We start from the raw sequence: 21,936 nt of genomic DNA on the forward strand, positions 1-21,936 counted from the left end.
TGTTTGCCAATACTGTTTCAAAAGTTTTTCATGCAGTTATAATGCATTAGCTTAATAACCCAAGTTTACACCACCACGTTGGTAGGCAAGATAGTAGAATTTCTAAAACCAGGAAACCATCAGTTTTGTTTTTCTAATAAAACAAATTAGGACTAATTAGAACTTTACTGGACTAAGTCATGTTTTATAATCTTGCTTTTGCTTTTTTCGGTTTTCATGTTTTCTTCCTTTTGTTTTTTGTAATGTCGATGTGTTTATCACATATTCTACTTTAAGAGATGCTGGTAGCCTTTGAGCAATGTAGCACAGCTTCTAAAACTTCCACAAAATCCCAATTCAAAAGCACAAGAGTTGTACTTCAGAATTTTATGGAATCTACAAACTGGCAAGCATCACTTCGCAGCTACATCCCATTGTGACTGACCAGGCATGATGAGGTCAAAAAGTAAGCTCCATTTGATCTTCTTACTCAAGCTCTGTCACGCGTCTCTGTCTGTCAACTTTCACGTATACAAGCTAATGTGAATGCCTTTGATAGCTGTCCGAATCTGAGCGATTTTATTCTTTTTTGAATGATTTTTGTGTCTGGCCTCTATGTCCAACAGTCGAAGTTTAACAGAGTAGTTTAGGAACATATACAGTGTTCATCAGAGGAGAATTCTTCTACTTTTTTGGTGAGTGCTGTAACTAGTTGTTTTGTTGAGATTATACATCTGGTAATTTTGGGTAAATAAATTCCATAGTTAGCTGCTAATTTTGTAACATGTTTTCTCACTTTTCTGAATTGTACTCTATTGGGAATTCACGTATTTTGCATTTTATACTAAGTGATTCTGAGAGACAAAGATATTTGGTCACAAATTCAGGCTGACTCTACAAAAGTGCGCACCACGTTTTTAGAGCAGCATTTGAAGGAGCATTTAGCATCAGCTGTTTGTTAATTATCTTGAGATATTACCACTTGGTGGCACTGTAAACACACAACAAGCCAACAAATACAGAAATCGATATAAGTAACACAACAAAGCAACATCTGGTGATAAACATCAGGGAACACTAAACTCCATGCAAGCAGACATTCCTTTGGGGTTTCTATTTAACATGCTGCAAAGTCAGTGTCTTGGTATTTACAGTATTTTGCTAAATTATGATGTTAGAACTTTCATTTTCTATAACTCTACTGTCACTGTTTACTAAAGCAGTCCCAGTGGCACTTCAGTGTACATCAGTCTGACCATACACAAAAGGGTAGAACATTCGTTTCTCACTTTTTTGATGAAGATGTTCACCATTACAAACTGAACAACGAGCAAAACTGAATATGTGCTTTCAGTAGTTAAAATTGTGGTTTTATGAAATTTATTCTAAAATGTTAAATGACACAAACTGTCAAGCACAATATCAACCCCATATTGCATTTGTCCTTGAATGTATCACAGTGTCTCAAAGAAAAAGACATCACAACTCACTTCTGATGTGACATCATGTACTTAATAGTTACAAAGAGCTGCAAGGTTGAGCTGGCAGTTTTGTTCCTGACTTTTTTTTTTTAATTTTATAACAATAACATATACTTGCAAGAAGGACTTAGATATGCAAACAGAATAACTTACCTTTCACCCTATGACACCTGGGATAGGCTCCATTGAAAATGATGTTACTTCTCTGCTTCTGTAAGGCAAGGATGAACAGGATTATCAAGCCACAAAATCTGGCAGATGAAGGATAAACAGATCAAACTCAAATTGGCAAGAATTTACAAACCATGAAAGCTTTACATTGGTTACAACATTTGACTACAGACAGGCTAACAATCACCAGTCTATTATGGGTCAAAAGTCAATTAATAGAGTTTTATTCACAAGTTCATGTAAGTAAGTAAGTAAGTAAGAAAGACTGACCATATAGATGCAGTCTCAGAACTTTGGTTTGGTTTTCCTATGGATCACTTACATGTAGGCCTGTGTATTAAACTAGTTTTAAATTACCACTCTAGCAGAAGTTATGTTAAACAAATGTCATATTTTGACCCGTCACTCTTGCTAAACCTTCGTTATCGCTTTCTTCATCTTTTTTCACCTATTCTGACAGCAAGGCTTGCTTTCTTTCAGCAAGGAGAGTTTCCACAGTTTCACAGTCCAGCAGCGTGTAGCTCAGACTACACTTGTTACGGCCTGAAAAGGCCACTACTTACTGACTGGGATAAATTCTTGTACAATCAATGTGTCTGAAGAATGAGGTGATTTTTGAGTGTGCCTGAAACACAACGCTCAAAGTGAAAAGGACACTGTGGATTAAGCTGAGGGTTGTTTGGTGGAAGAGTGCGGCCTCTTGTGGTTAGTCAGTAGTGATGCAGTGCAATTTGTCCATCTGCAATACTGTGTAATGTAAGTGAAGTCACTGATCCATGTATTACCTGCTACACAAAGTGCTGACTTAATCAAATTAACAGAATGCACATGCGCACTCTCTAAAACAACTTCTCCTTGCCGCAGTGTTGACTCTCAACACATTTCCTACACATTCTCACCTACAGCTCAATCTCTCTCTGTTTCTCTAACTCTTAGATAACAATAGCCCAGCAGAGGATATGCCTTCACTTCCCTAATGACAGACTTTACAGAAAGGGCAGTTTTAAAGTGGGCACCTTTGCTGAGCAGTGCTTAAATGCCAACACACTCCCTGCTTTCTCTAACATACATAGATGATGTTATCTATGTTTAAAAGGAAAATTGAATAGGTTGGAATGTAAAACCAATAAGAACAGCAATTGGTCTAATAAGCCAATGTGTACAATGAAATAACCTGCTGACATAATACAGAAAATAAGGCATATAACAACAGTGAAGTTGATAATGTGCAGGTCAGCAGAACTTTTGACATTAACACAACTACAGCAGAGATGCAGTGTGGGCAAAATGTACAAAGCAGGATTAGGCTGGTTTGTGTAAATCACAGCTGCCATACTGTGATAAGGTGGAATAGTCCCGAAACGAAAAGAATAAAAATATTCTTTATTTTGGCAAGGCCTATCTACATGGATTGCAGGTTCTGAAGGTACTTTAAATCAGAAAGTCTATCATCTCTCATTATGGAAATCTGAAATCAATTGATTTACACCTAAGCAGGTTTTCTTTCCAGGGTTTTAATTTGCCTTTGCAAAGGGATCAAACAACAATTTAGAGCGCAGCAGCAGTCTGCGTGGGTTTAGACAAAGAATAATAACATGCACAGAATAATTTATTGACACAAGTTATCTACTTGGCGTGGTCACAGAGCAGAGTCAGAACATTCTGTGCAAAAGATAACTTGTACAGTTGAGCATATCTTGTATTAAAAGATCATATGGAGACAAAACATGATACTATAGAAGTTTCTTTTCAGTTAGGTCACCTTGGCACTGAGAAGAGCATAATCTTATCATTTTCCATTACTCTCCTCCTTTTTTGATCATTCATTGATCACACAAGTGCATTTACACATATGGCACAAACAACAGACGTAAAAATCTAGACAGGTTTATTCCAGGTCATTGCTGTGTGTCATACAGAAAGCATGTTGCTGTTTTTACGTGGAATAGGCATCGTAAGAATGTAACAATGGTTATGAGAAACAAAGTAGAGACAAAACATCAATAAATAGTATTGGAGTACTCTACTCCTGACTGGATTATAAGTAGGGACCCAGTCAGGAGTAGAGTACAATTCAGGCTATCACTCAGAATCAGGTGTGACTCACTGGAACCAACCGAGCTAACCGTCAATCAAGCTCAGATGAGATCCTCATTCTGCATCTTGTCTTTCATACATAGTGGTGTCTGCTTTTTTGCCAGACTTAGGTATGCATATATAAGACATATCAGGACATTAATCACTTAGTTCATCCATGACGCACACAGGTAAATCATTCTATCACACCTTGCTGCTCTGTCGCAATAAAGTCGTACCTAAACACACGTCATTCCTCACACACAACGACCAGATTTTGATACATCAAAAATGTTCAAGTGTGTGTGTGTGTTAGCTGCACATTTATGTTCTCACTCAAACAAACTTGTTATAGTAAAGCAAAGAGTTTGTAGTACTGTTTCTCAAAGTCCCCATCTTCTCCCATAGAGGTATAAAGAATAAGGGTACAATTGCTCTCAATGGGTGTGTGTGCATTTTGTAATTAGTTTGTCTAGCTATTTCTGTTTTAACTTTGCTGTTTTCAGTTAGTCTGTAAATGCTTTGTTTTTGTGTTTTTTTTAACGATTATGCTATGGAGGGCACACACAGGCAAAATTTAAAGAAACTCAGTATAGGTATTACAATTAAAATACTGAACCTTTGGCTGTCTCATAGTCTTGTAGACGTCTAAACTCTCAGTAAACATGTGCATCAAACCCTCATCATGTAAGTTGTATTTTTTTTTTTACCAAACTAACATATATTAAAACTATGAATATATCCTTTATGAATTATTTAGTTTAGTTTTAGTGAAATCTAACTACCATAGAGTGTGTGATGGATCTTTTTTTTTGCCTCCTAAATAGGTCACTTATCTTACCAGCTGTGAGTCTACATTGGTAAGACAATAATAGTTGACTGGGGACAAAAATGTGTGTGTGTGTGTGTGTGTGTGTGTGTGTGTGTGTGTGTGTGTGTGTGTGTGTGTGTGTGTGTGTGTGTGTGTGTGTGTGTGTGCGAGAGAGAGAGAGAGAGAGAGGCTCAAACCCTCCAGGTTTAACTACATTGAGGTCCTCAGAGGTCAAAATAATCTGATACCCCAGCACAATAAATCATAGCTTATTAAAAATGTCTGACAGCAGGCAAAAGGCGAAATGCATATTTAAATTTAGATTTCCTCTAATTCATTATTACATGCAAGTGATAAAGTAAAACTTTCTCATACTGTGTGTCCTGACGGCCGGACAGAGTGAAAACGGAGCTGTGGAGGAGTTAGAGAGACCGAATTTGTCTTTAAGGTAGGGAATAGCTTATAAGTGTGAACATAGGCTATATGCTATCATCTGTGTGTGCTGTGGGTGTGGTGCTATCAACTTAAGGAGTCACCTGAGGCAGAGTAAGTTCGAGTTTGTCCTGTGCCTCCCCCCAGTTTTGCCATCCTTGTAATCAACAGTGTTGTCTGTGTTGGAGCAGTCCTTAGCTCAGATGTTTGGGTCAAATCATTCTGTTTTCTTCTCCAGCCAGGAGCTTGACGCTTGGTTAGGGCTGCCATTTGGAGGTTTTTTTTTTCATTTTCATTTTCTCCTTTTCCTTCTGCTAGACTTTGAGGTTGATCTTAACATGAACAACATCATGCCTGACCTCCTCTAGTTGGCCTCTTTCCAAGAAATACAACTAATCTCTGAGGCCATCTCCCCTCAGAGATTATGAAAAAACTGTTTCTCACGTGGGTTTCTGAGGTAGTAATCTCATTGCTCAGGTCTACAGGGCGGTCAGTCGTAATGTCTGTAGTGAACACTGAACTCAGTTGAATATAACATTTTTGAAGAGACTAATCATCCTTTTTTTTTTTTTGCATGGAGTCAATTGGAGCCCTCCACTTCAACCATATGAGGGACAGCTGAAGGGTCTCCACATCGCTGTTGGGTGTGCTGGGCTATGGTATAAAAGGCGAAGGAAGGTCAGGGAGGTTTCTGATAAATCAGCTTGTTGATGTAAAACTCCCTGTGGTCAATTATCAGTCAGTAGAAGGATCTACCGGTGTGGCTCCGTGCCATCTCTGTTGGTAGTGGTGGAAGTCAAGCAGGTGTAGCCACTGGAAGGGCTTTGACACACTGAGGCTCTAAGGATAAAAACAAGAATTGTTGTGAGTGGATTTATCTGTTTTATCATTTTCCTTTTATAATTATTATTATTTATTATTATTTAATTATTATTATTTTTTTTTCACCTCGTCAGGCCAGGACTCCACAGTATATTTAAACCTACAGGCCAGTGGACACTCTTTCAAGGATGAGGATGTACACATTCTGGACAGGGAGGAACGCTAGTTTGAGCGAGGAGTAGAGGAGGCCATTTAAGTCAAAAGGGAAAGACCATCTTTGAATCGAGGAGGGGGCCTAAGGGTACATCTTTCGCCATCTTACAATGCTGTGATTGCAGCCATTCCCCAACTCTCTGTGAATAGTACTCATGGCCATTGATCAGTGGGCTTTGATCAATGAACTTTGATCAGTGGTTGTTAATCAATGGTCATGCGAATTTGCATATTAATGATCAAGGAACTGATCTCCCGGGCCATTGTTCCTTCAGTGGGCTGGTTTCAGTTATTATGCAAATGTACTGTTTATAAGATTGGGGAAACCTACAGTCAGCTGAGACTGAAGAAGTCGCTTGGATGAGTGACGAAACGTTTCTCCCACTGAAAACGCTGCATCCAGATGAACAGAATCAAACTTTGGGGATATTATTATTATTATCATTCTTATCATTATTATTATTATTATTATAACTCTTATTATTTCTCCCAAACGTTTTCCTCTGCCTTTTTTCTGGAATTGCATTGTGGGTCACACTTCCACATGCTTTCGGGCGACTTTGCATTTAATTATAATCATCTCTGTTATTCTGCAATCTATTTTGTCTTAGCTGACTCATACATGCTCAGTGTTTCTCTTTGTTAAAACCCAAACGCCCAGTATTTAGCTGTACCTGTGTAGAGGAGGAGTCTGACGATGCCGTCTGATCGCGCTATCTCTGTCTTTTTAATGGGGACGCACCAGAAAGGAGGAGGCTACTCAGGATGACGTTGCTTTTTGCAGGCGAGTGCCACACGTGACTGACTTGATAGTCGGAACACCTCAGAATACAGACCGAGGAAAGTAGGAGGACTGCGAGAGAAGCCGGACGACCTCCTGGAGCACAGCATCAGCACCCGGAGGACGGCATCATTTCTGGGATTGCTTCATTGTAATTTTGCTCATTTTAATGAACGCTTTAACCTTTTTGTCAGCTGTTTGTTATTTTAACAGGCAAAACAGCAACAAACTTTTGTAATCTTTCATTTCCAGCCTGCAATCCAGCTGACATTGATTGCCCCCTCCAGCGGTTTTGTTTTAGGAATTGTGCGCGGTGTTTTGAATGCCTCGAACAGCTGCAGCAATCTTCGCGGTGCTGACCGCCTTCCTCTGGTGCTCACCCGCTCTGTGTGCTGTAGGAAGAACCCGCCAGCAGCTCAATTACCGACCAATTATCGGTAAGATTTGGTCACATGAACGGTTGTATTTAGTAAGTACTGGTCCCCGTAGAAGTCGTTTATACACGTGGATAGTTGAAGGGTCTTATGTAATTCTCGTCTGGAACGTTCGAGAAAAGGTGTGTTACACGGATTGGGGGGTGAGTGAGGAAGGGGATGTCTTCCCTGTGGATTGGTTTACGCGCTGTTATATTGAGATATTATGTTTTTGATCATAGACTTTTGGTTGTCTTCTCAAGATGTCTGCTTTGTGTTTATTGCCATGGTCCAATATTTGGGGAAAAAATCAGTGCAAGTCACATTTTCATTATATGTTGTTCATTCTTAAGTTTAATGGTGTTAATGCTATCAATAACGATAAGAAAATAGATTATATTTAACCTATTGCTTTTAACCCCACTTGGGACGTATTTTTGACCTGTCCTTTAATTGAGGCTATGCTATGTATTGGATCAACAAGTTTTAATGTTGCACTTTGCCGGAGAACCTAATTTTGCTGTAATGCACCCAACCTGTTTCATTGCTAAATCCAATTCAACTGAGATTTCAATTAGAGGAAGTAGCTGGATAGACACAAGATTTTAAGTCTAACAATAACTTCAGCTTTGGCTACATTTGAAAGAATAAAATCATATCACGATTCACAGATAAATTTGAGCGATGTTCAGATAAAGAAGATAACCAACAGCTGGCGTTCACAGGGGCATTTGAATATCTGTGCCCAAAAAGAAATGAATTTGAGGTCTCAACGAACTGTTGACTGCTGCTCCCACTGCTTTCACTTCCACCCCTTAGCTTCTCTCTTTTCTTCTTTTAATTTATAGTTTAATAGTATTGTTCTGCTTACTCATTAGATTATCTCACTTCATTAGTAACTGAATTGGTTGTTTTTGATAAAGGCCATATTAATCTAATTTTACAATACTCAAAGTGTGTTCTTTTAAAAAGGATAGCCCAGAATGAAAAATCATACTATGCAAAATTTGTTACTTTGTTCACTTTCAACTATGTACACAGAAAAGAATTTAGGAAAAGTGACTCCTTGGTGGGTTGTTTTATTTTAATTTTTTAGGCATTTTTAGTATGACAGTCCTGTCTAAATCTGTCCTTTTCAGTGAACTTTTTAACTTTAACCATGGTTAAACAACATTTTCACTTTAACTGTTTGAGTTCTTTCTCGTAATATCTGCTATATCATGTGTCTTATGTTCTTGCTAGGTGTGTTGGCACAGGAAAACCTTCCATGGGACCAGTTTGCTCGTGGGTCTTCTTACATAGCTGCCTCCTATGTCAAATACCTAGAGGCTGCTGGGGCCAGGGTTGTACCTATTCGGTAAGAAAGTTAGATGAGTTTAAGGAAATTATCCTTAATAATACTTGTGTGCACCAAGACCAACCTGTGGTCATCAGGTCCCTTCATGACCTCTATGTGTTTGCTGTGTATTTCTTATATGCATTTACTCTGTCTCTTTCAGCACCCCTTGAAGCACTCATACAATTCACATATGATTTCCATACAAAAAGAAAATTCATTACTCGACCAGACAACTTATTGTTTTACACAGTAGTCATTTAATTGTATATGTTTTTTAATAAGTGTTTTTTTTCTGACTAATTGTCTGTACAAAACAAATGTTTCGGGTGATTAAGAAATTGGCTCTGACTCAATTCATTGCAATAATCTCAGTACTGTTTGAGCCACATGCCACTTAGTGCACATCATATGTTTAGTACCTCATCATACTTTTCTTTTTACTGATAACGATATTCCACCTTGTTTGGATTATAACACATCATGAATGTTCATGATTTAGCTGTTAATCAAAATTGAAATGGTGGTACCTTTGGAATGCGAACGACATTATGCCAAAAGACAAGATTCCTTTAAATGGGGTGGTAGAAGTAATACAAAATATTAATTATTGTGTCTATGGTATTAGTGGCACGCGTGCTAGCAGGCTATATATATATATATATATATATTATATATTTTTTTAGGGGTGCAACGATACACGAAATTCACGGTTCGGTTCGATACTTTGGTGTCACGGTTCGATATTTTTTCGATACAAAAAAAATGTTCATGCCCTTTTAATTTGTCATTTATTAAAATTATAAATATATATTTTAACTCAAAAGTACAGTTTTTAAATTTAACCCTAACCCTTGTGCGTGTTTTTTATTTTGACAGCGAATGCGCACCTGCGGACCACTTATGTGCAGCCCTGGTTATTTAGCTCGTCATATCGCAGCCACAGAAATTCTTTTGTCCATGAAACCATAAAGCTGCACTTTCTTTTTGCCTTATAGTCTGATTTGTCATAACTTCTCCGTTTTGTGTTAAGCTTTTCTTTGGCTGTCACTTCTTCACCCTGACCTGTCTTATTTGGCTCAGCAGAACTAAAATATATATCTGTCTGTGAAGGTTCTCAGTCATCCAGGTCATCGTAGTCAAATATATATCCTGCTGCTTTTACACACGCACTCACATAAGCTCAGCGATTCTCTGCGATCAACCTCTCACACGTTTAAGCTTGCTGCGGGAGATTTCACTTGTCATGTTTGCATAGTAAGCTAACGATTAATAAGACAATGTCGGAGGAATTGGTGCACAAATTATCATCACTCACAGATCAGTGCTGTCGCTCTCTATACACAGTTCGCACGATTGCAAAGTGAAAGCAAAAAAACAAGCGCAAATTCAAACGCGATTTCAATATGTCACATATTGACAGTGGCTCACCGATGCCAATGACATAATTACCCAGCTACATTTCTGAAAGAATGCAAAAGCATTGACATATATTTTTCCTTCCTACAATAGCCCGACGGGCAGGGCAGAGATAGATTTTGGTAGCCCGACTGAAAAAAATCGCTAGCCCCAGGACGTCGGGCTAGCGATTTTGCGAGCCCTGTATCTGATTGAGGAATCACTCATCTTTGGAAAAGAGAGTTTATTACAGAGAAATGTCTCTTTCCAAAATAAAAGCTATACTATCCGCTTCTTCTGGGCTATATTCTCAGCAGCATAAGGAGAATCATGTGCTAACAGCTGTCTAAATGACTCGGCTAAAGTTAGTAGCATGCTTGCTTGTTTTTTTTCTGCTTCCACTTGTCTTTGCACTAGGATGATGTCGGCGTAAATGTGCAGTCATATTCGTTGTGTTCCCACTAGTGCTTTCAGGTTAATCTCGTTGAAATGACCTTAAAGCCACAACACAGCAAATCTCCGTTAACGAGCTACCGCTGATCGCCCCGTCCATGGGGCTAGACGGCCAACACGTTAACGAGCTAACTGCGCTAACACACTAGTTCCCACCCATGTAATTGAGCATTGCATGGCACATCCAACATACTGTTTTACTTTAGTCCATGACTCGCTTACCTTCAGGGTCATACGTCACATGAAAACCAAAATAATTCCAAATGCCAGATCTGAATGAGGGTGGGGGAGGTCCATGTTGCAAGGAGAGCTTAACTTCTGTCTCGCTAGCTTGCCCTGCACTCTTCCTTCTGACGATGCTGTCTGTGTTGAGCGCTCAGTGAATCTGCATTCGACTACTCCGCCTAGGCTGCACTGTCGAGCCTAGGCGGAGTTGTCGAACGCAGATTCACTGAGCGCTCAACACAGACAGCATCGTCAGAAGGAAAGTTGATCAAATAAATTACAAATGTTGTATTGTTCGATACATATGCGTACCGAACCGAAAGCACTGTATCGAACGGTTCAATATCGATACGAATATCGTTGCACCCCTTAAATAAATCTATCTATCTATCTATCTATCTATCTATCTATCTATCTATCTATCTATCTATCTATCTATCTATCTATCTATCTATCTATCTATCTATCTATCTATCTATCTATCTATCTATCTATCTATCTATCTATCTATCTATCTATCTATCTATCTATCTAATTGGCAGTTACGCTTTCATTTATTTCTCTTTGTAGCATTTAAGGTTTTAGGCACATTGTTATAATAAAACAATAGTATCAGTATGCTCCATCCTGACGTCATCTAATTGTAGCTGCTTTCAGTTGCTTGTTTGTGGCTCTCTCTGCCTTGAGTTTGTCTGCAGTAACTTAAAGGTATGCTCTGTTGGGCTGACAGGTGACTGACCAGGTCATTGAAGAGTATCCCAGTTTTTTTGCCTCATGATACATCTGGGTTGCTTTTGCAATATTTTGCAAAGAGAGAGAATATCTGTTTAAAGAATTGTAGTGCAGAACATGGCCAAACTTTTTTTTTTTTTTTTTTAAATGTTTTCTCACCTGGCCTTTCCGTTCTTCGGTGTAACCAGTGGTTTGCACCATGTTTTAAACACTCTGTACTTACTTTTATGAAAGCATCTCTTGGTTGTAGACTACATACCAATCAGACATAATATTATGACCACTAACATAAGTAAATAAGATTGATTATCTCTTCATTATGGCACCTGCTAGGGCAGTGATTCCCGAAGTGGGGGGCATTGTATGGATACAAAAAAATGAAAAAAGAATGCTTGGACACTGCTAGTGTAATGCACAGGTTTTTGACAGGGTTCCCACACAAACACAAAGCAGAAGATGAAGCACCGCCAAATATGCTTCCAAACCAACTTCCTTTCAAGCCAAAGACTAGAAAATATGATGAAGCATATCTTGCCTTTGGCTTCAGCTGCACAACGGTGGTGCCAAGGTAGGTATCCGTGTTTCACGGACAAACAGTATCCCACATTCATGATTCTTAGTTCACAAACACTTGTTGTAATGATTAACTACTCCTGAAATATTGGAGATGTTAGCTCTTTATACAGTAAAGTTACAGTGGGATACAAATAATGTCAGGCTGATCCTGCCACAAATTGTTCCCCGTGTATAAATCACGGACAAACAGTATCCCACAGTTGTTTGTTTTTAAACTCATTTTGCACAGACAGGCACGTTGAATATTCTTACACAGTTAAAAAAAGAAAAATAACTACATGTAAAATAATTACACCATAAAGATGGTTTTGTTTTCTGTTATTTAAGGCTGCGTCCACCCGTACATGGGTATTTTTGAAAAAGAGAGATTTTCCATTTTCGTTAAAAAAAATTAAATAAAAACCCGTCCACACGTGCAGTTTCAAAAAATTGCGTGTGTATATGTAAGCCTGTAAAAACTACAGATAGTAACAGCAACAGTATTTTTGTCTTTATCTGCCATTGTAGAAATGCATCTCACATAAATAATAATGTGGCGCACAGCATGTCGTCAAAAAAGGCGCACACATTTGACGTTGCGTGACTAAGTCTCCGTTTTCCTCGTCCACAAATAAATGCAAAAAGTGACTTTTTGAAAACTCCACCCTGGCAGGAGTTTTTAAGAATCTCAGTTTTCAGTGATCCAAAATACCGCTTACGTGTCAACGAAAGGCCCAAAAGCATATTAAACAAGCTGGCCGAGGCAGTGTGATGCTTTGGGTGATATTCTGCTGGGAAATCTTGGGTCCATGTGGATGCTACTTGGGAACATACCAACTACCTAAGCATTGTTAACATTGCATTGTTTAAGTTATTTACTGTACAGCCCTTTGGTCCTGTGCTAAGTATTTTAAAGTGCTTTATAAATAAATTTGGATTGTTACAGACCATGTAGACCCTTTGATGGAAACTGTATTCCCTGATAGCTATTAACTTTTTCACCAAGATAATGCGCACTGTCACGAAACAAAAATGGTTCAGGAATGGTTTGAGGAGCACAACAATGACTTTGAGATACTGACCGGGTCTTCAAATTCCCCACATCTAAATTCAATAAAGCAGCTGTGGGAGAAACTAGACAAACAAATCCAATCCAGGGAGCCCCAGCCTCCAACTTACAGGACTTAACAGGACTTGTTACTAACATCTTGGTGCCAGATATAGCACACCTTCAGGAGTTGAGTCCATGCTTCGTTGAGTCTAGGCTCTTTTGACAGCAAAAGGGGGGGGCAACACAATTACACAGTTGGTCTTAATGTTATGCCTGATCAGGATATATAAATATAGCTATAATTCCTAGGCATTTAAGCCAAAAAGTCTGTGTTGTGTTTTTATCTTGAGTATTTAATTTAAAATCTATCATCATGGTATGTACAGGCAAAATTCTAGAAAACAAAATGCGTAATTCTTCAAATGTTTATGGAGTGAATTGGGATTGGAGATTCTTCTCTAACGTTTCTTTATTTTTCAGGTTTGCTTTTTGTGTGTGTGTGTGTGTGTGTGTGTGTGTGTGTGTGTGTGTGTGTGTGTGTGTGTGTGTGTGGTTTTTTGTTTTTGTTTTTTTTTTTTTAAATCTATAATTTTAAACCTGACAAAATGACTTGTCTCATAAGAGTAGTGTTCCTCAAATGTGATTAATAACTAATTTGATTTTCCTTCATAGGCAAGGATTTTACTTCTTACATTTGCTTGTTTTCTTTTTTTTTCTTTTTTCTTTTTTTAACAGAATCAATCGCACAGAAGAAGAGTACGCCAAGATATTTAACTCAATAAACGGGTAAGTTGACCGTTGTCTTTCATACTGAACGCATTTTGTTGTAGTTCGAATAAGGTGTAATCGTAGGTCTTAAACAGATATTGTCTTTATTTACACTTAATTTGTACTGCAAGCTTTCTTTATGTTATATTGCAGCAACATAGGTTATTGGATTGGCTCATAAGCTTCAGAGGGTGGTCAAGGCTTAGGTTGTAGATTGGTTGATTACCTTGTAACCAAGGTTCTCTGAGTGGAGAGAATATCTTTCTGACTCCAGGCCGCTTAGAAAGATATTACACTCAAGGTTAACCAAAGACGCTACAGGCACATAGTGCTTTAATCGCTACAATGTCAATTCATGTTATTAGACCACCACATGTGCTGTGCCTTAACAAGTACACACACATCAGCTGCGCTGTGGGGATCTTTCCCTTTTTACACACATCATATGTAGGTTAGAGAGTCTAAGCATGATAGAGAACAGGTTGTTGGCAAACCTGACAGTCACTGAACCTCAAGTTAGTTTTCATGATAATGACTCGTTTTCTATTGGCATGTGATTTGGTGAATGAAAAGTATATTCTAATGAAATAGACAGAAATATGAAGCTTAGCTGTATGTTCAAAAGGCATGATTTAACTGCACACCATTTAAGTGTTAAAAAATTTTTCTCACTGCTGCACATCAGTTGCATCCATCCAGTTTCGTTAGAAGTTATTCAGACCTTTGTTCTAGTATCTATAATGTCTGGCTTTAACATTTCTATATGCTTACTGGTTGTAATTTTAACACATGAGATATTAAGAGTTACACTTGAAGGCATTGTACTTATTGCTTTTACACAAATTTGAAAAGGTAGACACAATTCCATTGAAGCACCTCCTAGCTTATTTGTCTAAATTGTGGCTCCTCAGGTTGTTGTTGCCAGGTGGAGATGTAGATCTTCAGACGTCACAGTTCAGTCGAGCTGCCAAGATCTTTTACAACTTGGCTCTGAAGGTATGGGTTTTGATTTGTTTAACTGTCTATCAGGACTGACGACCCTGAGATTTTTTTATATATCTAAATCTTTAGAGCTATCTAAAGATTTAGGCTTAAAAATAATGGCCATTGCCTTCATGTATTGGTACCTTGTCTTTATTCACTCCTTGGTCCTGCAGGGCAATGATGCTGGAGACTACTTCCCTATTTGGGGAACCTGCCAGGGCTTCCAGCAGCTCACTGTCCTGACTGCCAACAAAAACCTCCTCACGCTTACTGATACTAAGGCTGTGGCTCTACCTCTGACACTCACATCAGGTTTTTCTGTTACTTTCTGTTATTCCATTTGGTTATTTTGTCAGGTTAGATACAAGTTGGCTTACATTCTTTCAGAGTCATTCAAATTAGCATATTTTTATATATTTATTCCATGAAAATATACTCCTTGTCATTCTCTGTGACACAAATCTGTATCCATCCGCTAGTGGCCCCATCTAGCCGATTATTCCGGAATTTTCCCAAAGATTTGCTGCGGTCTTTGGCTAGTGAAAACATCACTGCAAACTTCCACAGTTGGAGTCTGTCCATGCAGGTAATTTCTGCTTCTTCTTTTTTTTCTTTTCTTCCTGTCATAGGTGAAGTTTTTGTTTTATTTATTTTTTCTGAAACTTTTAAAATGTTTATTATATACCAATCTGTTAATGGAAGTAGAACAGGTTGCAAGGGATCTGTTTTTTTTCCTTGTTTTTTTTTGTTTTTGTTTTTTTGTTTTTTTTTGGGGGGGGGGTCTTTTAAAATACAGTCTCATAAGTACCATCGTACTTAAACCAAGAAACACCTGAAACACCTTTGAAAACTGTCCTGAAAACTGTCCAAAATTACCCAGGGAAATTGGATATTACTACAAATTTCTGGTGAAGTACTTATGGGTGGAAAGTAAACATAAGCATAAACTATGTTTAGTTTTCTACTTTAGCATACTAACATGACAGTGCACCTCAGCAACAAAGGAGCTGAAATGTAAGCTTTTCTTCCATGAATGTGTGCCGTTAAGAAAATTATCATCTTCCACATTGTACATATAATTTATATAAATGGAGATTGAACATGTGCTCTAATTGCGCTTCTTTTGACCAAATAAATTATTGGCTTGTATCTCAAATTTTGGTGTTGTTAGAAATAAATTGCAAACACGCACATGAAAGGTCTGCAGAAGGTCCAGAATGAGGCTCCACATTTGTCTTTCAACAAGTCTAAAAGTGGACAGATATTGTTGCTCCTGTCAGCCACCACACGGACAAGTTCTTGTTTACAGATGATTTATTCAGCGTTCAGTGACAGGATCACTCAGCGTCGTCATCATCGTGAGAACTAACCAAACAAAAGCAATTCAGCAACATCACCGTTTCTTAAACATAAAAGATAATACTACTTAGATTTTAACACACATTAAGTGAAATTAAATAACTTAACTGTATTATTGTAAACATGTTGCATGATGGTTATCACAGTAAACCCAAACAAAATAAAGGTGTAGAAACAAATGCCTGTATATGGCAGTTTCATCGAAACTCAAATTAACAAAGTCACCCTAAACACACCTCATTGCCTGCTGTAGCCAAACGGGAGAAAGTAAATGGTTACTGTATACAGTAAAATATTCAAACAGTAGATTGTGAATGATAAAATATTAAAAAAAACATTATTTTATTATGAAATGCATCTATTAATATATAATTGGTGTTTTTGAACCACTTAGGGTGGCTGTACCTCAGGTGGTAGAGCAGGTCACCTACTAACCTCCACGTCTGCTCCAGTTTGCGTGCCACATATCCTTGGGCAAGATACTAACTCCAAGTTGCTCTCTGATGCATTCACTTAAGTATGAATGCATGTGAATGTTAGATGGAAAGCACTTGCGTAGAAAGGATATTTTAAAAAAAAAATGGTTGTGTGAATGAGGCAAGTTGTATACAGCGCTTTGAGTGCTCAGAGTAGAAAAGCACTATATAAGAACAAATCCATTTATCATTTACCATTCCATTTACAGAATTACAGTCGAAATGCCAAACTCAGGAGGTTTTACAAGATCCTGTCCACTAACAGTGATGGAAAGAAAGAATTCATCTCTACTATGGAAGGTAACATGTATTAACTACCCTGTAGTTTCCATGCCATTCATTACATAATGGATTCTATTCTGCTGTCTTAAACACACAAAAAAAATTATCTGAATTTGAGGTCAGCATGAAATTTGGCATAACTATCCACCAGATGGCAGCACCACTGTACAACTCGAAACCTTGGATCAGTCCAACAGGAAAACTCTCTGATGACAGTCACTCATATTTTTCTTGTTTTAAATATAATTGATCACTCCATGATTCAGTGGTTTCCAAAGTGGGGGGGCGCAGAGCTGTGGGGTGGGCAGATATTCTTGTAAAACAGGGGGGCCTAGCTAGCAAAAAAAGCTGGGGAACCACTGCCGTAACTTGTTTTTAGGGAAACAACATTGGAATTAAATTTGCTGTGACATATTTTGTGTTGATGAACCTATTTTTTAAAAGTTTGTGCTGATGACAATGATTTGAAATAACAATATTAATAATGTCTCTTGTTTTCAGCCAACCATTACCCATTTTATGCTGTGCAATGGCATCCAGAGAAAAGTCCTTTTGAGTGGGTAGATAAGCCAGGAATGATTCATTCTGTTTCCGCTGTAAGGGCCAGCTTCTACACTGCCAGCTTCTTTGTTTCTGAAGGTAACACAAAGTCTGTCCAATCCAAGTCCAGCCTGTAGATATTAGGACAATCACGTATTTTGTTTTTAATAATTTGGCCTCTACACATCACTATAGTAGACTTGAAAATGAAATAATCAGGATTTGATTCAATTCAATTTTATTTAAAGTATACAGCACAAAATCACAACTAGAGTTTCCCCAAGGAACTTGCTGTAATATTGTAAGGTAAAGACAATAATGGAGAGAAACCTAACAATCAGACAACCCCCCCTATGAGCAAGCACTTTGGCAACAGCGGGAAGGAAAAACTCCCCTTTTAACAGGAAGAAACCACTGGCAGAACTAGGCTCAGTCATCTGCCACACCGTTGGGGGTGAGTGGAGGGAGACAAGACAAAAAAACATGCTTTGGAAGAAAGCCAGAGAATAATAATAATAACTAATAATTAAATGCAGAGTGGTGTATAAACACATGGTGAATGAAAAAGGGGTGAGAGAAGGAGAAATGCTCTGTGCATCAAGCCTAGGTCTTATTGCAGCACAACTAAGGGTAGCTTCAGGGTCACCTCATCCAGCGCTAACTATAAGCGTTGTCAAAAAAGAAAGTTTTAACCCTAATCTTAAAAGTAGAGAGGGTGTCTATCTCCCAAATTCAAGCTGGGAGCTGGTTGAGACAGAAGAGGGGCCTGAAAGCTGAAGGCTGTACCTCCCATTCTGCTTTTAAATATCCTAGGAACCATAAGTAAGCCTGCAGACTGAGAGGGAAGTGCTTTACTGGGGGGATATTGTACTATAAGGTCTTTAAGATAAGATGGGGCATGATTATACAAGACCTTGTATGTGAGAAGAAGGATTTTAACAGGGAGCCAGCGAAGAGAAGCCAATCTAAGAGAAATATGTTCTCTTGCCAATCCCTGTCAGTACTCTCGCTGCAGCATTTTGATTAACTGAAGGCTTTTCAGGGAGTTTTCATGACATCCTGATAATAAAGAATTACAGTAGTCGAGCTTGAAAGTAGCAAATGCATGAACAAGTTTTTCTCTGCGATAGGATGTTTCTAATTTTAGAGATATTGCGCAAATGGAAGAAAGCAGTCCCACATATTTCTTAATGTTTGCATTGAAGGATGTATCCTGTTTAAAAATGACTCCAAAATTCCTCACAGTGTTACTGGAGGCCAAGGTAATCCCACGATAACACTGAAGCACAGACATTTGGCTTTAATTTGAGAGGATCCCCAAACATGTTTACGATTTACAGCCACTTTTATGCACTGCTGCAAAAATTAAAGAAACTTTGAAAACATGTCAGATCTCAATAGGGGAAAAATGTTTAATAGCTATACTGATATGGCGTGTGTTAGGAATTAAAGGATGTTACATTGTTTGATGGAAATTAAAATTATCAACTTATAAACGGGTGAATTCTCACACAGAAAAAAGTGAAAAATGATGCGGCATGCTAGTCCAAAATTTCATTGCAGCAAATCAAAAATGGTAGTCGGTAGTTTGATGCAATACTGATTTTAAAAAGTGTCCTTTGTTTTGTTTTTTTGAGCAGTATATTTTGTTTTATACCTCTCAAAATTAAAACTTTAATCATTTGATTTTCTAGATCCCATCACTGAAATTGCATTTGATCATATTGTGTGTTTAAAAATATATTTTTTTAATATTAAAAAAAAAAGTACATTCAACAAAAAATGTTATTGCCTAGAAACAGTAGTTCTGATGCAGAGCAAAACACTGACATTTTTAACTTGGTGATTAAATTTGAGATGTTTGTTGTGGTAAGACATTTTGGAATTTGTGAATTAATGCAGCAAATGGTTCATTTATGTTTAAGTCATTGCTGATGCATAACAGTCATTCAGCACTTTTTATAAAGAGAGTAGCCTTTTTGCTGTATTATTAAACTACTCCACTACTTTGTGTTGTCTTTTCTTTCCTCCTTTTTCTCCTCCAGCCATGAAAAACCACCATCATTACCCCAGTCCTGATGAGGAGGACAAAGCTCTCATTTACAACTTTCCTCCTGTTTACAGAGGCTTTGATGCTGTTTTTGTGCAGAATTATTACTTTGATTGATGATCAGTGCTGAAGATGAACCATACCTGGTCACAGCCTAGTCCAAGTTAGTCAAATCTTGGTTAATTTTCTGCTTTAAACTTGATAGAGTTTCAACATACAGTGGCCTAAGAAATCAAGTCACAGATAAAATGCAGAAATGAAACTCTGATTGAAATGTAGTGATAGATGATAGCTGAAAATATGTCAGAATGCAAATAAAGTCCCAAGTAATTAATTTGGGAGAAAAAATAAAAAGGAAATGCTCAACAAGTGTATTTTTTTTTCTCCTGCAGTATTTTCAAGACATGTTTTTAGCACTGGTTTTAATCCAAATAAACCTTGCAATTTTGGGGGGGAGGGGTGAGTTACTAGTCTGATCATTTTTATTCCAGAATGTGTTTAAGCCACCTGCAGGATCCTTAACGTATGCTGCTAACTTTTTTTTGGTTTGATTTTAATTTATTTATTACTTTCACTTTATTTTTTGACAGCATTGCTTTGGGGTTAGGATCTATTAAGACACCATTTTTGGTATATGGGTAATTGTCTTATCTGATTCGTTTGCATAAACCAAGCCTGGGACCAGTAAATTCCTAACTTCCAATGTATTTTTCTTTCTTCCCAATGTATTTATTTGAGCTTACAGCACTTAAAAATGAGTAGATACCTTAACAGAGCAAGAATATATTATTTAAGTATATATTTTATAACCAAAGACTAAAAAGATGAAATGGGCATGATCAATAAACACTGACTCACCAATTTTTCACGTTGATGTTTATTATTAGCACAGTATTATTGACAGTTATGAACAAACTGTTGTTACAATAATACAATAATTTACAGCAACCCATCCTCTAACATCAGTGTGTAGTTCATATTTTTATTCATGTCATCCAGCATATGTCATCAAAATTATATTTTAACTACCATCTCATTTTGAAGTACAGTGGTCCCTCGTTTATCGCGGGAGATATGTTCTAAAAATAACCTGTGATAGGTGAAATCCGTGAAGTAGCCAACTTTATTTTTTACAATTATTATAGATGTTTTAAGTCTGTAAAACCCCTCACAGCACACTTCATACACTTTTCTCAGACAGGCATGAACATTTATACACTTTTCTCTCGTTTAAACTCTCTCAAAATTCAAACCTTCGTAGAAAAATGAGTCCAGTATTATATAATGAAACCTAAGGCACCCGTGATTGACTTTGACGGTACCAAACGTTTGGTCAGCATTGTTGTGTTTGTTGGGGAGAAAACTTACAAACATACTGTACAGCACTTCAGAGTCACACTCTAAGCGATCGACAATTTGTGTAAATTTGACAAGCTGAACGCATTCTGTACAGGCATAGTGCATATAATTTATATAACACGGCACAAGATTGATTGTGTTCTGCGTCCTGGCTGTAGACCATTGTCAATGTGCTGTTAAAAAAATAAAATAAAATAAATCAGCAAACCACGTTATAGCGAGGGACCACTGTATTCAGTTTTTTTTAAGAGCGTCTTTATTCTTAAAAAGAAGTATCAGTATCTGTTGTAAGTTCATCTCACCTTGATTGTATTGTTTTGGACATAGGTGTGCATCCAAGTGTTTTATTTTTTTACTAAGAAATGGTATATTTTGTAAAACATTGACTGAGAATGATGCTTCTCTGATGATTTGCAGGTTGTTTTTGTCAGGTTTAATATTTCTATTGACATTAACTGGAGTTAAATTATGCTAGTAGGACTATACAATCAAAGTATAATCAAACAGATGGTACATGAATTTTGGATTTTAAAATTGCTGAACTCTTAAAAGTTATAGTATGATTTCATAACTTTCCCATCAGCAAATTTCCTAAAACTAGTACATGAAATTAAAAAGGCTCATTCTTGTCCAAATTTTGTTTACTATTTAGCTAGTCATCTTAATTTTTTTTGATACATGTATTGAATGTACGATTGGTGGAGGTTGCTGTCTTGTTTGTATGTTGTACCATGTGTCAGATGATTAGACAATAAAGGGAGTTAAATAAACTTCAGTCTATCCAAGAGTCATTGTTTTGTCATGAAATAAAGGGGTGAGAAACAATGTTTAAAACCAGTACTGTAAAGTGATTTTTTTCCCAGTGTTAAAAAGAAATGACTGAAAGATTAATTGGCTCTGTTTTGAGTTTTGTTAAAAAAAGAATGACTTCATATAGGGCAGGGCTGCCCAATCCCAGTCCTCAAGAGCTACTATCCTGCAGCTTTTAGATGCATCCCTACTCCAACACAGCTGAATCAAATGGTTTGATTACCTCTTCAGCATGCCATCGTGTTTGGCAAAGGCCTGATAACAAGCCATTCATTTGATTCGGGTGTGTGGGAACAAGGATGCATCTAAAAGCTGCAGGACGGTAGCTCTCGAGGACCGGGATTGGGCACCCCTGATATAGGGAAAATATATATATATC

The 21,936-nt window shown here is 37.6% G+C and overlaps 1 protein-coding gene across 2 annotated transcripts; it reads left to right on the forward strand.

Annotated features, from left to right (window-relative positions):
• Nucleotides 1–6,717: 6,717 nt before the first annotated feature.
• zgc:171566 lies at nt 6,718–21,526 on the forward strand. Of its 2 annotated transcripts, none has more exons than XM_076884188.1 (10): nt 6,718–6,917; nt 7,054–7,203; nt 8,422–8,536; nt 13,665–13,715; nt 14,609–14,693; nt 14,855–14,993; nt 15,161–15,267; nt 16,726–16,816; nt 17,300–17,437; nt 19,384–21,526. In XM_076884188.1, exons 2-10 carry the CDS (start codon nt 7,089–7,091, stop codon nt 19,503–19,505), a joined length of 963 nt encoding a protein of 320 aa, XP_076740303.1. In that variant the 5' UTR covers nt 6,718–6,917; nt 7,054–7,088; the 3' UTR covers nt 19,506–21,526. The 2 variants fall into 2 exon arrangements, with proteins under 2 accessions (XP_076740303.1, XP_004548915.1); XM_004548858.4 differs by having other exon boundaries at nt 6,719–6,917; nt 7,019–7,203.
• The last annotated feature ends 410 nt before the right edge of the window (nt 21,527–21,936 follow it).

The sequence above is a fragment of the Maylandia zebra genome, linkage group LG5 (assembly GCF_041146795.1).
Source record: "Maylandia zebra isolate NMK-2024a linkage group LG5, Mzebra_GT3a, whole genome shotgun sequence".
NCBI classification, from domain to species: domain Eukaryota; kingdom Metazoa; phylum Chordata; class Actinopteri; order Cichliformes; family Cichlidae; genus Maylandia; species Maylandia zebra.